Raw genomic sequence first — 16,528 nt, 5'->3', positions numbered from 1 at the left:
GAGTTTTCTTTTTCCATCATGCCTTATGTTCTGTAATTTCATTTTTTACTTCCACCAGGCTCAGGCATAATTAAATTTTATTAATAAAGTTTCAACACTGATATAGTAATAAAACAATTTAAAGTTTTACTGTGAAGAGTAACGAACGATCTACGTGTAACAGATGACAAAAGACTGAAGTAGTACATGTATAACTTTATATCTCCATCACATCGACATATGGTGACAAAAAAGAATTTTTCCTTTATAAATGAGCACAGTGTTGGACTGTAGAGACTACTTGTATTTGATTCCAGTAAGGTCCAGAGAACTTTAGCAATCTAAAGTTTAAACATTTTTAATCACATAGTGGTCGTGGTCCTCTCAACATTGTTGGGTCTAATTGTGAATATAGACTAGTGACAGTTTGTGCTAAGCTTTTTCAGTTTTTTTTTTTTTTTTCATTTTTGTGCATTCCCTTTTTATCACTATGTTCAGACTTAGACAAATAAAACTCACCTCTTGGAAGGAGATAGATATATTAAAATAATGATGAACAGCTTTTTTAGTTGCGTTTATTAATTTCAGCTAATGAGGACCCGTGAAGCCGCGCTTTGGGAACTAGAAGAACGACAGATTCATGATAAACATCAATTAGCAAAGAGGCAGTTGAAAGAAGGTTTCTTTTTGCAAAGGCATCAGGTAAGAACAATTATGCTATTAATTTTTTTTTAATTTTTAGTCAAAATTATTTGGAAACAATTTATAAAGAAACTCACTCTGTGTGACAGGCACTTTAGCACCCTTTCCTACAGAAGTCAATGCCACTTTTTTTAATCGTGTAAAGTTGGTAGTCTGTCTATCAAATAAATATTCCTATGAGGTTTGGGTAACTTTGCCACATTACCTCTTATATTACTGTGGCATTCATTGTTATGTTATGTGGTAACCCATTTTAACTATCTGCCTCAACATTAAACTGGAGAGATGAAAATTTTGAATGTTGTTAAGAAGGGGGGTTTCATGAGCCCCAATTGTCTTTAATTTTTTAAAAGGAAAGGGATATTATAACACAAATCTTAAAGGGATTTATTTTATTAGTCATCCTATGCTTCAGTTACCATGTGAACTTTTCTTCTTTAAAATCTCAATCCTGCTTTTTTGTCAGTTTGGTGAGGAAGGCACATCTCCGTAACATAACCATTAATATGTTATAAACTTACTAAAGAATAGTATTAGAACTTATAGTTGCTCATCTATTTAATTGATCCTTTTGTTGTTTTTCTTTTATTGTACTTCACTCAACCAGATTCCAGACAAATTACTATTTGGTAAATTATCAATAAATAACCTTTATAATGGGAATCTTTTGATCATAATTGTTATGAGAAATGGCAGTTCTCAGTAATTAAGAGGTTTTTTTTTTTTTTTTTTTATCAAAAGTCAGTATATCCACTTTTGGATCGTTTTTATTAGGGGAGTATCTGGTGTAGAAAAGTTTCATTTTTATTGAAAATATTGATTTGTTACATCTATTTGACAGGGAGTAATTAGAATTTTGAAATAAACTGAATACATTTCTTCAGAATTTTAATTTAAAATTTTTTTTTTTACTTTTGAGAATTGATAATAACTTTTGTTAAACAAAAAAAATCCATTATACTGTGGATATCCCACTATATAGTGGTTTTACTGTACTACTTTCAATTGGTTTACAGTTGCTTAATTAATTTTCATATAAAATTTACTCTGGATTTATACAACAATATTCAATGCTAATCTTAATATTGTGGATGTTACCTAAGTGTTTATATAGTATACAATATTTAAGTAGGTCATTTAATTTATTTTACAGGTGCTGAGCCATTTTTGGCACATTTGTAGGTAATGTTAAACAGATTATCTATCGTTATTTAATGAGCCTGTTATGCTGTTTTTATTAGTTTTTTGGAAACATTGTCTGTCCAGCACTTTGTTTATTATGTCCTAATTAATAAATATGTTCTCTTTGTTGAAAAAATGATTAATGTTATGATTTTTCAGTATGAGCCCTAACTTCCTTCTAATACCCTATATTATTGGTTTTCAATATGATATGTATTCAAGAAATAATATAAATCAATATACATTAGTCCTTTCTTTAAATTATACAATTTGTTATTATTAAATTTTCAGATGTTGAATAGGCATGACAAAGAACTAGAGCATATGAAAAGAATGAATCAGCGAAAAGAGGAAGAACTCATTAAGAGGCAAGCTATAGAGAAAAGAGCTCATCCTAAGAGGATAAAATCTGAAATGAAAGCAAGGGAAATGATGTTCAGAGAAAGTATGAGGATACGGATGGCCAACTCCACTGATCCTGAACAGGAAAGGAACAACTTGAAGAAGGTAATATATTATTTATTTAATTTCAATAGTTTAAAAAAAAAAAATGATTATTAGTCCAATGTCCACTTTTGGTTGTTGGGCCATTTTGTAAAGTGCTGACTGGCCAGAATAGGTAGGCGGACTTATGTGCAGATGATTTATTTGTCATCTGAGTAGTATAGAGCACTGTTGATTCTTAGGTGTTATGTCTTTGTAGCTTCCATGACTTTGTGGTTGGTCGCAGAGTTGGCAAGTTGGAGAGGGGAGAATTCCTTTCTGATTAAGATGTGAGACCAAATAATCAAGTCCGATTTTCAGTGCAGCAACACTGACTTCTAATTGGAGACTGTTGTTTCCAAGTATGACAAGGATCTCTAATATGAAAAAAAAATATATAAACATCTAACCACATTAAGAAAAAAAGAATCATTACTGTTATTCCTTTAAATAATGAAGGTGGCTTGAGAATGATGTGACTAGGAGTGATCGGTGTAATCCAATTTATTTTCGAGGTGATGTAGCAGCCGATTGTCATCAGTATTTTCTCCTTATAGAATTGCTTCTTTTTGGTTTATTGTTAATTGCTTCCCATCCATCTTTTTTGATCTGGACTTTAGACATGCCCTTGGTGGAGTTGAAAAAAAATTTGTTTTTTATAAATTTTAAAATGTTATTGTAACATACCTATAAATATAAAACTTATAATGGTTTTTTGAATAACTAAATCTTATGTTTGCTACAAACTAAATGTCAAGCCACTTGGATTTTTTTTATAATTTGACAGTTCGGTGTAGTTCTGAATGTGCTAATAATTACATGGGCAATTCTTAGGCCAGGAGAGGAATACCAGTTATCTGTAAATAAATTATGGCCTCTACCATAGCAAAGAGTGGCCAAGTTCACTACTGCCTTCCAATGTTTCTAGTTCTGGATAATTTTCCTCAGTATCCGTCAAAATTCCTTTGTATACCTTAAAATCTAAGATTTACCACTATCACATAAAATAAAGGCTTTTATACTTAAACCTCTTTATTTTCTTGATATGATTGGCTTGTGATAGCTAAAATAAGAAATGTAAACATTTCATTGAATGTTTTCAATATATTTTTGATGCTATCTTTTCCCTTTTTTGTCTTCCTACCTCAGTGAAATGTCAAGATAAAACCTTGACTTATAGCCCATTACAAAGAGAATGAAATACTAAACATTGCTCCCACTTACTGTATGCAACTTTTTTTTTTTTTTCCAGGACTCCCATTGGAGTCCTGTACTGTGCCTATCCATGGTTGGGGGTCAAAGTTTTTCATTTTGTGGGACCGCCACTCACTGAAAAAATTCAACACTCCAATGCTGGATTCGAACCGGCACCACCAATAGACCTCAAATTGGTAAGACTGTGTCTTAACCACTGAACTACGGGTGGCCCGATTTTTAGTTTTCAAAATATTCTTATACAAATGTTCAAAAACTCGTTATCATTCCATTTTGGGCTCTATCTTTTCCACTTTTTACGTCAAGATACAATTTGGAGTTATAGTTCCTTACAAAGAGGAGCTATAAGCATTCCCTCTTATAGCTCAAGGTAGAGAATATTAGTTCTAGATTAATAATAATTAGAATTTAACAACCTAAGTCATTTTTGGCAGTAAATTTTTTTTAATATATTAGAAGAGCAGAAGCTGACTCAATTTGACCGGCACTACCTGGATTGTTGATTTCTGTAATCTCATACTCTCCTATTATAATATTAAAATTTTCTTGCTAGAATTGTCCAGTGTTGCAACTCCTTTTTCCGTTTCATCTCGCATCACGAAATCAATTTACTCCCATATAATTTTTTTTTCTTAAGTTTTACATCAGAAGTTTCACTTAAAAAAATCTCAAATAGGTGTTAGCTCACCAAAATCTAGTTGTTTACAAGTATAGGGTAAACAAAAACTTACTTCCCTGGTGCTTATTTAAGCTTGGGATCATGTAAAAAATGTCTGTTGTGCTGCAAAAATTTTATCTTCTGAATCTGATTCCGAATAATAAAACTCTGGCTCTTGGACAGTGGAAGGACCAGGACAACTTGGAATATCTTTATGAAAAAAGTTGAGACAAAATATCATTGTGTATTAGATTGATTCAGTAGTTAATCTTTTATCTAATTTAAGTAATTAAAAATCAGATGAAGAAAAAATAAATTGGTGAGTAAAATAAAAATATTATTTTAAACTATTGAGATCATTAATATATTGTTGAAAAACATTGTTATTTACATATTTCATTTTGGTTTTTATTTTCCTACATTAAATGCAACCTCATTAATATGACTAGTAGGCACACAGTGGAGACACACGTCAACTATCTGCAAATACGTGGCTAGTGGTTAAAGTCAAAATAGATCATATTTAGTATTAGAAATTAAAATAGTCCATGGTTTCTAATTTACAAAATCTTACTGATTTTGATTTAATGAGAGTATTGAGATTTTGAATATTTTATTAGGAGTTTATATTAATCATGCAATTTTTGTTTTATCTTGCAGTTTCAAGAAAATGAAAAGAAGAGGTACAGGTTAGAAACTCAAAGGTTTGATCAGAAGCACCAAAGGCAGTTGGAAGAGTTAAGAGCCACTGCTGAAACAACAATTAAAGAATTAGAGCAGCTTCAAAATGAGAAAAGTAAGCAATCTACTTTCTTTTGTTTATTTATTTTCTTTATAACTGGAAATTTTGTTACAAACTTGCAATATCTCAGGTTAAAGATTACCATGTATTGTGTTTAAGAAACTGTTCTTTGTTGGGCTGGGCATACACTGTTAAATACTACTGACTGATTTTAAACATGAGCTAGATATGAGTATTATTTGTTTTTTTGATCTGATTTTTATTTCTGTGATTGCACTAGCTCTCTGGTCAAGATTATAACACCTTTGATCACTTCTTATCATATCGCTGCTCTAGAAATACAATGACACAACCACGAAAATGGAAATTACACAGGACAAGCAAAAAAAAAATTATTCCAATTTTTTTTAATAGATGGCTCATAGATTTGGTTTTATTCTTCTATGATTTTAGCTTATAAACATTATAGGTTACTATTAAAATTTTCAATTCATAAAATAATAAATACCAGCCTCGCTGTTACCAGTACCATGTAAATATGTTATTGTTCTTTTGAAAATACATCACAAATTTCTCATTTCAGTCATAATCTGAGTAAGGAAAACAATCTTTTTTTTTTTTTTTTTTTTTTTTTTTTTTTTTTTTTTTTTTTTTTTTTTTTTTGCTTGTAAATTTTGATCTTGTCAAATACCTAACACATATAACTATGCTTAATATTTGGCAAAATTATTTATACATAAATCTGAAATATGAGAGTTTTTCTTATTATTTTATAGGGAAAATGCTTATGGAGCATGAAACAATGAAGCTGAAGGAGCAAGAAGAAGCTTACAGCCGAGAGCTGAAGGAATGGAAAGCTCAGCTTAAACCAAGGAAGCAGGTCAGTACTTAAAATAGTTTTGTATTATTTTATTTAGTTTCTTGTTTTGTTTTTTTTGGGGGGGGGGCACTTCGTTTCAAGTTAAGGATAAATCACTAAATAAATAATAGATTTTTTTTTTCCAGATAACCATTTTCTTTACATTTTCATAAAAATATGAATAAATAATCATTTTTTTTTTTTTTTTTTTTGGTTTAATATTCTATTGTTTTGTTATCACTATTGATACCCTGTTGGTATTGTGAGTAATCTGACTTGTATTAAAAACTTTCTATATTACAATAAAATATTTATAAAAATCTAGAATGTAATTACTATTACTCATTAGAAATTTAAGAATGGAGTAGCTTAGTAGGAGAGCTATCAATCTCCTTAACGCTGTGTCCAACTTCGTGCTCTGCCAAAACATTTATTTTCTATTGTATCAGTTTTGGTCAACTTCCAGTCTCCATAAATCTGTTCCTTCAATGGAAATATTCATTTTTGTCAATTAATTGCTTTATAAAATATTATTTATCTTATGCTGTTAATAAAAAATATTGTTTCGTATTTAACAATTACAAATATTGTTTTTTATTAAATTTAAAAACAAATATATTTTATATCGATATATTACAAATCCGTTCCAGTGAAAGATCATGCAATTAATAACTGTTGTTGTCTAAAAGCAAACTCTCTTACTGAGCAGTTAATTTTTTTGAACTTATGCTATAGGGTTGGCATATCAGTCCTTTCGGTTTTTGTATTCATGTTTTGTTTATAATACGTCACATTTTTCTGATGTAATTAATCCCAACAGAGGATTGTTTATCCTATTTGTAATATGTAAACAGTTATGTCTGATGACACCTGTTAAGATTAGGTCAGTATTGTGCTTGAGATCCGGCTGAGAAGATGGACGGAAATATTGTGCATTATAGGCATATTTTGCTTTATTACTTCAAAAAAGGAAAGCGAGCTGCAGAGGCTCATAAAAAAATATGCGGAGTCTATGTGGATAATACCTTAACAGTGCGCACATGCCAAAATTGGTTTGCTAAGTTTCGAGCAAGGAATTTTGACATATATGAGGCACCGTGGCCTGGTCGCCCACAATAAATTGAAACCATTAATGTTAAGGCGATAGTCGATCAAAATCCATCCCAATCAGTACGAGGCATTACAGAGGTCCTAGACTTATCACATACAAGTCTAGAAAATCATTTTCAGAAGCTAGGCTACATTGCTACGATTGGTGTTTGGGTCCCCCACTCTCTGACCAAAGCCGACTTGGCAACCCATATTTCCATTTGCGATTCACTGCGGAAACCACGAGAAACGATCCATTTATTAAAAGACTTGTGACAGGGGATGAAAAGTGGATTGTCTACGATAATGTGGTGTGAAAAAAATCTTGGAGCCCTTGCAATGAACCACCTGGATCCACATCTAAAGTGGGATTGCACCCAAAGAAGATAGAAACACAATGCTTTCTATATTGTGAGGATTTCAAGGGTGTGATTTTTTATGAGCTGTTGCCACAAGATGTACCGATTGATTCCACTCTATACTGCTCACAATTAACAAAATTGGATGAATCAATTCGAAGAAAACGCCTCCTAGAACTGGCAAATCGAAAGGGTGTCGTCTTCCATCATGACAGTGCTAGGCCCCACACTTTGTTAGTCTTCCGCAATAAATTGTTAGCTCTTGGATGGGATTTTTTGCCCCACCCGCATTCATCGGACTTTGCTTCTAGTGACTACCTCTTATTCCAGTCTCTACAAAATTCCTTAAGTAGAAAAAGGTTGAAAACGAACAGGGTGTCAGGGAGCTGTTGATCACTTTTTCGCTAATAAACCACAGACATTCTATGAACATGGGATTATTCAGCTGTTGGAGAGATGGGGTAAGGTAATTGAAAATAATGGACGTTACATTGTAAATTAAAATAAATATTATGTACAAAATATACTTAGTTTTCTTTCACCCAAAACAACCCAAAGGACTTATTTGCCAACCCTGTTGTGGAAACAATTACTAATTAGCATCTACGTAAGACTATCCAGACTTTGTTATGGGACTTATTAAAACTCTGCCTTGAAAACTGTTCTGACCAAAACAAACTTTGGCTTGTTTATTGGTTAGAACAATCAAAAGGCTCATTTATATCCTTTGTTCGAATTTGTGCTTCTTATGAATTTTACATTCTTTCTAACTAGTCGAACATCATATCTGTGTTTGCTATGTTAAGTCCAAAAACATAGACTTGAGAAAATTCATACTTTTGTAAAGTCAGTTTTTTTAAATGCTAAAAACTGTAGTAAACTATCTATTCTTCAGTGCAAGGCACTTATGAAATTTACCAAGCACAAATTTTTTTCAAGATTATGTTTAGGACTTTAACTTCTTTTACACAGCTAACAAACATAACACCAATAAAACTATTAAACTTAAACATATTATTTAAGTAATCAAAACTGATTATATTATATTTATCTTGAAATTTGAAATATAATCTATTTAGTAACAAAATAAAAGTTATTCTATTTTTAAAATTAAGTATGTACATAAGTATTAGTGATCTCAAAATTATGCAACTCTAAATTAAAAAACTCTAACCTGAAAAAATAACATGAAAACTAAGCTACTTGCCCTGAAATGAGAACCAAATTGTCTCCAAAAAATTCCTTTAAACCCAAAAATTTAACTGTAATTGTTTGATGTATGTATTGCAAAAATTTGCACTTGATCATGAAATATGGCAGTTTTTCTATTTATTTATATTTTCAAGTTAAATATATATATATAGAGCTTTGTTCGTCGTACCTTGTAATTTTGAACTTTATTTTATACTGAATCATTTTTCAATAGTTTGCATGCTTCTTTATTGCACTATTTACCTTATAGAAAAATAAAATAAAATTATCTTTTTGCATGACTGTAATTTTTTTTTCTTATCATTATTTAATTTAATTCTATATTTTATTCTTTTTTAAATCCCTATTATTTCTTCTAACTAATCAATTTATTTAGCTTATTAAATCAGTAGTGGTGGTGGAGAAAAATGTCACATCTAAAGAATCTGATGTTAGAAATCTTTTAATAATTATAAAAACTAATTATATGAAAGTAAAAAGGCACAATAAACATTGTATTTCATTTCAGATGAATCAATAAGGTATTTATCCTATGCAGTTTATTGTAGGATTTTGTGTTTAGGGAAGCTGCTGTTGGCTTAAGTCAGATCTTGATAATTCTATGCGACAGTTATTTTAACAAATAATAATAGTCCATTTGAAAAACCAAAAAAAAACTTAATGTATAAAATTTATATTACTAACATCAATAACAGATTTATTTGTTATATTATTTTCCTTATATATGGTTACCCAATGTGTCGGAACCATCTTTTATTATTATCATTGGAATATAAGTATTCTTGTTCTTGCCTAATTCAATATCAGAGTGGAAAATAGCAGTGTTCTCTGAATAACAATTCTCTAATCAATCAAACTAATTACAAAAATAATTCTGTGTATAATTACATTTGGAATAAGGTTTGTTGTGATATTTTTTAAGAAAAAAGATTTTGCTAGTATCACACTATTTTTGTTGTTTTATGTTCTAAATATACAGGATTATGTTTTGTTAGAGTCTTTATTTATCAGCTAAGGACGAGATTCCTAAGTAGTTTGAATTTTTTTTTTTATTGGTTTTTTTTTTTTTTTTTGCATACATTTTCTCAAACATTTAATATCAAGTAAATTTAAAACTGAGAGACAATGATTAAAACTAATTATTTATAAATTCAATAAAATGGTAGTTTTACATTAAATTAATTTCATGAGTGCCATAATCTTTGATATTACTTATTTTGTCAAGTCTTTTTTTTATAACAAATGTTCATGGATCCAATGCGATGCTTACATCTCTGTAGTCCCATTTAGGTAATATATGTTTTCCTTGGATATTTTGATATTAAAAAATATTTGAGCTTTTACATTTACTAATTAGTTAGTAAGGTAGGTAGTTGTGCTCAAATTTATTTAACTTGGTTGGAATTGTCTCCAGCTATTCTTCTGACTCTTAACAGCCCTTTATGTGAAGCTAGAAACAGGTTTATTTTTTTTAATCGTGTAAAATTCCCAATATTCAATTTTCATTCCATCTTCATGTTTTGGAGACTTCTGAGACTAGAAAATTTTTTGTCATTGGTCTTTTGTACTTCATTGCACCTATTTCATAATTATTTATCTCTTTTAGAAATATTTATTAGAAAATAAATTAGATAATTTAGGACTTATTGTTGTATAAGTTATAAGACATATATTTCAACCTTAACTCGCATCTTAAATCATTTCTCAGGTTTAGATTCAACATATGAATTGTCAGTAAATGAATATGTAATGATTTTGGTTTTTGTCACCTTTAAAAAACATATTTTTAAAAATTATTTCTGCTATGAATCGTACTCCCTTAACATTCCTCAGTGTTTTCATTTTAAAATTTTTGAAAGACTTATTAAAATTGTTCAAAGTGAGAAAGTATGAAAGAAAAAAATTTTTGATAGTGCCTTATATTTCGTAATTCACATAGAGATCATTAATCAATTTTTTATCTTTAAGACTGATAAGATGTCTTATAATTTAAAAAAGGTTGTAAGTTATTGTGACAAAGAAAACATAAAAAATTATATATGTATATTTAGTTGACCGTAAAAATTTAAATATAAGAAGATAGTCAGGGCTGCGGTAAAAAAAAAGAACAAATAGTTTATAACTATTTTTGTCGAACATTAAAATAGTTATAAACTATTTGTTCTTTTTGTTACCGCAATCCTGACCATCTTCTTATATTTATATATAAAAAATTATACTTCTCTATTCTCTTCTACTAATTATTTAACTATCATAATTTTTTATTAAGAAAGTAATTAGTGGTTAGTTATAAAATAATGATGTTGCAGCAACTCGAGTTAGAGTTCAGTTGTGCCCTGCAGCGGCATGAGGAGAAACATGGTTACTTTACTGGAAAACTCCTAACATCCTCTCCCGTTAGCAATTCCTCAGAATCATCTGCCCTTCTCCATCATGCTCGGCGATCCTCCTTACCCTCCTCTCAGTTCAACCAGTTCACAATTCCCCGGCCCCGTCTCAGTACCATCTCTGTTTCCAAGCCTCCCTCTCCTATTCCATTTGAACAATCATTCTGACCTTCCTGCATAAGGGTATATGTTACACCATAAAAAAAAATTGTTATAATGTGTATCCATTTCTATTTATGTATGCATTTAGTTTGTATTGGTGCTTCTGTTGCAAAATATGTGGTATCAAGAATAAGCTTCTCTTTATTTTTGGTTTTTATTAATTGAAGAAACCTTCATAGAAAACTGACGGAAGTTAGTTTTTTAGGATATTTATTATGATCATATATAAATCATAACTATTGGCTTTGTGGCTGCTTATTTTTATGGATATAGAATTGCAGTGAAGGTTATCTTCATCAAATGTAGAGCTTTTAGTATTTTTATACAAAATTAAATTGCCCATGAAATTGTTTCTTCCGTTTTTAGGTAAATTATTTTTAATGGATTATCATTAATTACGATAATTAATTAATACCTTTTTTATTCAGTCAGGCTGAGAAATACAGCTTGTGCACATATATATTGCTTTAATATTTAATTTTATCATGAACTTAAGATTTTATTGATTATTGAAGTTTATTCAGAATATTTTTTGTTTTTGTTCTGTTATATGTACATAATAAGGTGGAGGGTTTGATTGCTGATTTCATTTGTATTGAAATTTATTTATGTGTATCACATGCACATTTGTAAAAATGTAGAGGAGATATACATTAATACTCCACACTTGAGATACTTAGGTCTTTTGTTAGAATGACAGTATATAATAATCTTTGTAGTCCCTTCAGTAATTCATTCTTTTGAGATGATAATGGTTCATCTCCCTCCCCCTACTGATACCCACATGCATCAGTGATGTTGGTTGAACTTCGTTCAAGTTCGCACCAGTAAACTATTGTAGTAATTCGGGTCTAATCCTGCCTCATAATTTTTTTCATTAAATTTTTTTTGTTCAATTTTAATGGCTCAGTGTCATCTTTCCTCACATATTTTTACTCCTTGGTTCTGTGATATAAAAAAAAAAAAAATAACAAAATTAATGTTCCATTTTTAGGCTTTCTTTTTGTTTTCTAGTTAACTTGTAACAAAATAAAAGAATGGTGCATAGCACTGCAAAGATGATACTGATGTTACTGACAACAGCAGACATTTTGAAAGTTGGGTTGAGTGGCTAAAGATTCCATTATTTAGTTTAAATCTAATTCTCAAGTTTCTTAACTATAAGGAGTTTATTTCAAAGCATTACGTATTCCTTTTCCCATTATATTTAAGCTTATGTAGTAAGTTATAAAGCAAATTATATGAAGCTTTTCAATTAGAAAAAATTTAAGTTGCCGACCACTTTTTCGAAACTCAATATTTCAGCTTATTCAACTTCATTGTTAAAGTTTATCTCTTATATTCATTCCTATTCAGTTGAATATATTTTGTGCTTATGTAATATAAGCATCACAGGTAATTCAACAGTTGTGTTGCATCAGAGATTGCAAGCTACTTTGCTGCTTATCTTTTTCTGTTTTATGAATATTTAAGTAAATCAATTATCAAACTAATTATATCAACATTATGAGACTGAAAAAAAATTTATATAACATGCAGGTGGTTGTTCTACTTGTAATATCATTTCTGTATTTTTGTCAATGTATTTTAAATCATCTTATTTATTTGTTTTAAATCTGTAATTAACAATCTTTTCAGGTTAGTTTAAAGTACTTTTTATTTTTAATTAAAGACTTCAGGGATTCATATTTTATTTCATAATTATTATTATTATTTTTGGGGGTATTTTATTTGTGTTGATATCCTTTAATATTTGTATGCCTAACTATTTGTGAATTTTTATAACAAAAATCACACCATAACGTGGGCAAAGCATGAAATTTCATTGTTGTAACTTTTTCTTCAAGAGTCAAAACAAAAATAACTTAGATTTATTTATTATTTTTAATTTTGTTATTATAGTTATATATTTTTGTTTCTGCGGAAAAAAAATTGTGTTGTGAAAACTTGTGCCTTTTTGTTCATATATGCTCTTAACTCTTTTTGGCTGATTTTGCTTATTTATAGTTCAAAAACATGTTTACTTTCATGTTACAATTTATTTATGTTTTATTTAACATTTATGTTAATGTTACTTCAAATGTATCTCCTTGAGAAGCTACAGTCAGCATGTTGTTTGTTAGTGCATGTTTATAATTAATTTTTGTTGCCTATCTTTTTTTTTTATCCTTTACATCTTATTTTCCCTATCATCCTTATTTTCGTTTTTAATATCTACGCTTCATGCGGATTTGGAATTCTTCAGCATGTGAGTTAATTTATTTCAAACTTTTTATAATCTGTTCTAATTTATTCATTTTCTATTATTTTAATTATATAATTAAATAGATATTTTTTATTGTAAATAAATGTAGCTATTAGGTGTATATTTTTAATTAATTATAGTAAGTTTTCTGAGCAGTCATTCTTAGTTTACTGTGTGACTTTAGCTAATGTATATATTCAGTATCAGTTTAGAAATCCTATTAAAAACAAAAACATTACTTTTTTTTAACATTAGCAATCATTTGCTCTTTATCATCTAATGTCATACATGAAGGTATTGTCACTCTTGTTACTACAGTAATAACTCCAAAAGAAAATTATTGTATTTAAAATGATATTTATATTTTCCGCCCACAATAAATAAAATTATTTTTATTTATGGTATCTGTTATATCTTGAAAAATAATTAATTAATCTATTTTCTAAATTTTTCAGAGGCTAGAAGAGCAATTTGCTCAACAATTAGAAGAACAAGAGGCGATATATGGGCCTTCTCACCCGCTTCCTCCTGATTTAGCCGAACCTGTACATCACAGAAGTTCAACAAGGAGTAGCTTATCATCAGTGTCTGCTGATTAATACCTCGTGTTGGACACAAGTTGTTATCTTAGTCCCCAGATACCTGTTTTATCCTTCTTGAAACTTATTTTTTTATTTTTTAAAAATTATATTTTTCTATTAGTTTTAGGTGTTCATGTGTTATTATAACATAACTATGTACAGATTTCCTATAAATTCTGTTTTATGTTTTAAGTTATTAATCGTTATAAATTTGTTATGAGTGTATATGAAGTATATCGCACATAGACTAATAGCTTGCAGAAACATAAACTTTGCCAGTGTAGGCACAGGTTTATAAAATGCTCAATATTCACTCAACCTTATATTTTGTAATAAAAATATTTATTATTCTTAGCAATACTAAAAAGGATTATTTTAACATCAGTCACCGCTTATGGGTTCCTGAATCAACAAATTTCTACATATCATTGTTAAAAAGTGGATCATCAGTCCAGTGATCATTTGTTAAATTTTCACATTGTAATAAATTTGTCATAGATTATGCACCGTATATATTTCTATTGTAAAATATACCGTATAAAAAGTTTGTACATTTAATGTAAATATTAACTGTATTAATTGTGTACAGTGGTATAGTTATCGTTTTTATCAATAGCATACAGTGTATGTTTAATATTTTGGGGGTTTCTTGTATTATGAGATATCAGTATTTTCTTATCCTTTATAAAGAAAAAAAAAATCAAGTGCCAAACGACTTTTGATCGAATCAGATATATTTGCGACTGAACCAGCTATAATGAAGAGGCTGTTATATGAAATGCTGTAGATTTAGGTATATTGCTCTTTGTTAATATTTATCATAGTATATAATGTTGTTATCAGGGCATATTTACTTGATAATTTATGGTAAAAGAACTATCTTAATGCTCCGTTTGTAAATGGTTTCGGTTATTTTATATACATATTTATGTTATATATATAAATACATAATATTTATTATCCTATGTATAATATTAACACATTAGTTTGTTCTTCTCTAGCCTCTATAAATAATAAGCAATCGTGTATAGTCAAAGTTGTTGCACTTTACAGAATTCATTGGCTGTTAAAATGGGCTAACCATTTTATTTTTTAAGTTGCTCATTTTTAATTTATTGTTTAATGTGATCATTCGTCTTAATGAATAATTTTGTCTATTTGACAAACATGTTATTGAATTAACTTAACTTTTTTCTTTTTTATGTTTTTGACCTAATTTAAATTTGTAGTTACAAATGTTGAAGATTATAACATATTTTTAAATGTTTCACTCTTTTTCTTTCTCTTTTATTATTGCTTTAAAAAAAAAACAAACAACAGACAATGAAGTTTTAGATGTATATAAGTGAATATATCTAGTACAATTAATCAACTAATTGTATGTAAATAAGAATTTGTTCAAATAAAACATACTTATAAAATGTTTTTATTCCAGTAAATTTGGTATTATATAAGATACATTCTGTTCATAGTTTTTTTTATCTTACAGTGTTCAATATGTATTTTCCTATCATATTTAATTAAATCATTACAATTGACTTTTTGAAGCTAAGTAGGATCTGATACAAATCCTGACTGAACACTTAAATTTTTCTTGACAACTTAAGTAGCTTCTGTCTGAATGGACTGTGGGTTTGGCTAAGACCTTATGATTAATAAAAAAAGTTACTGACTATTGAAGCATTAATGTTCTAGGAAATATAAGGTAAGTTCACAAGTAAATAACTTGGACAGGACCCCTATTTAATGTCTTCTAGAGAATTAAGGATAAACTAGCGCATTTTTTTAACTGCCCAGTTCACTAACTGATTAACAAGCGACAATAACTAGGAAATTAAATACAAAAAATGGAACAAATTTTTAAATCTGGAAATTAAAAAAAATATTTTTACACCAAAAGAATACACAAAAATCTCAATTGTAGACAAACAATTATTTATTAATGTGACATTCTTAGCCATCAATCAAGGAAAAATTGTTTGATGAAATAATGTTCTGATTTAAACTAAATTGTTAAAGCCTTAAATCAGAATTATGTCATTTAACAACTCTAATAGGAATCAATTTATTTTGTCAAATAAACACTTATATGTTTTATTCTTTTAAAAATTTAATAAAAATAATATGGTCTTGATATAATTTTTTCTTATTAATAACTCAGAACTTGACACATTCGAACTGATAAAAATTAATTAATTTAGTTATCTACCAATAAATTTGTGAACTCCACATTCTTTGGTTAAGCTTTTAGGTATTGGGTGTTTATAAATGATTAGTTCTTCCTTAAAAGGCTTAGTCTGATTACTAATCTTCAGGCAAATAACAGATCTTTTTTGACCACTGCTAACTTTCAAAATTAGTTGTTCATATTTCTTTATTTTCTTTCTTCTTGTGATAGAAGCCATGAAATCTTCAATTCCTGGAACAAAGTTAGTATAGATCTCCTCTGTTCTCAGGTGTTAAGCACAATTTGATGACATTCTCACAATAAATTTAATTAATGTGTCGTGGCTAAAAATAGTATAATCAGCAGGTACTTTACATTTTTCCTTCAGCCAGCATTATCCTTGCTTCTCCTGTTGGACATTCTATATATTAATATTAAGTTCAAGTAGCAAGCAATGGTCTAATACATGACCTGGCCACTCAAACTTCTGGTATACTCTTATCACT

General features: G+C 28.9%; 1 protein-coding gene across 3 annotated transcripts in view; it reads left to right on the top strand.

Annotated features, from left to right (window-relative positions):
* Positions 1-13,981, top strand: part of Slik (Sterile20-like kinase) — a 34,140-nt gene extending 20,159 nt beyond the window's left edge. For 2 of the 3 annotated variants that reach the window (XM_014435248.3, XM_067047506.1), the window contains 5 exons: positions 568-681; positions 2,155-2,370; positions 4,880-5,015; positions 5,738-5,841; positions 10,790-11,173. In XM_014435248.3, coding sequence (XP_014290734.1) covers positions 568-681; positions 2,155-2,370; positions 4,880-5,015; positions 5,738-5,841; positions 10,790-11,035 — 816 coding nt within the window. In that variant the 3' untranslated portion in view covers positions 11,036-11,173. Of the gene's footprint in view, positions 1-567; positions 682-2,154; positions 2,371-4,879; positions 5,016-5,737; positions 5,842-10,789; positions 11,174-13,729 lie in introns of those variants that run through there. The other variant, XM_014435249.2, reaches the window with a different exon arrangement.
* Positions 13,982-16,528: the final 2,547 nt, after the last annotated feature.

The sequence above is a fragment of the Halyomorpha halys genome, unplaced genomic scaffold (assembly GCF_000696795.3).
Source record: "Halyomorpha halys isolate HHAL.00 unplaced genomic scaffold, Hhal_1.1 Scaffold1547.1, whole genome shotgun sequence".
Taxonomy (NCBI): domain Eukaryota; kingdom Metazoa; phylum Arthropoda; class Insecta; order Hemiptera; family Pentatomidae; genus Halyomorpha; species Halyomorpha halys.
The sequence above is the reverse complement of the archived record's forward strand: the minus strand, read 5'-3'. Positions and strand labels throughout refer to the sequence as shown.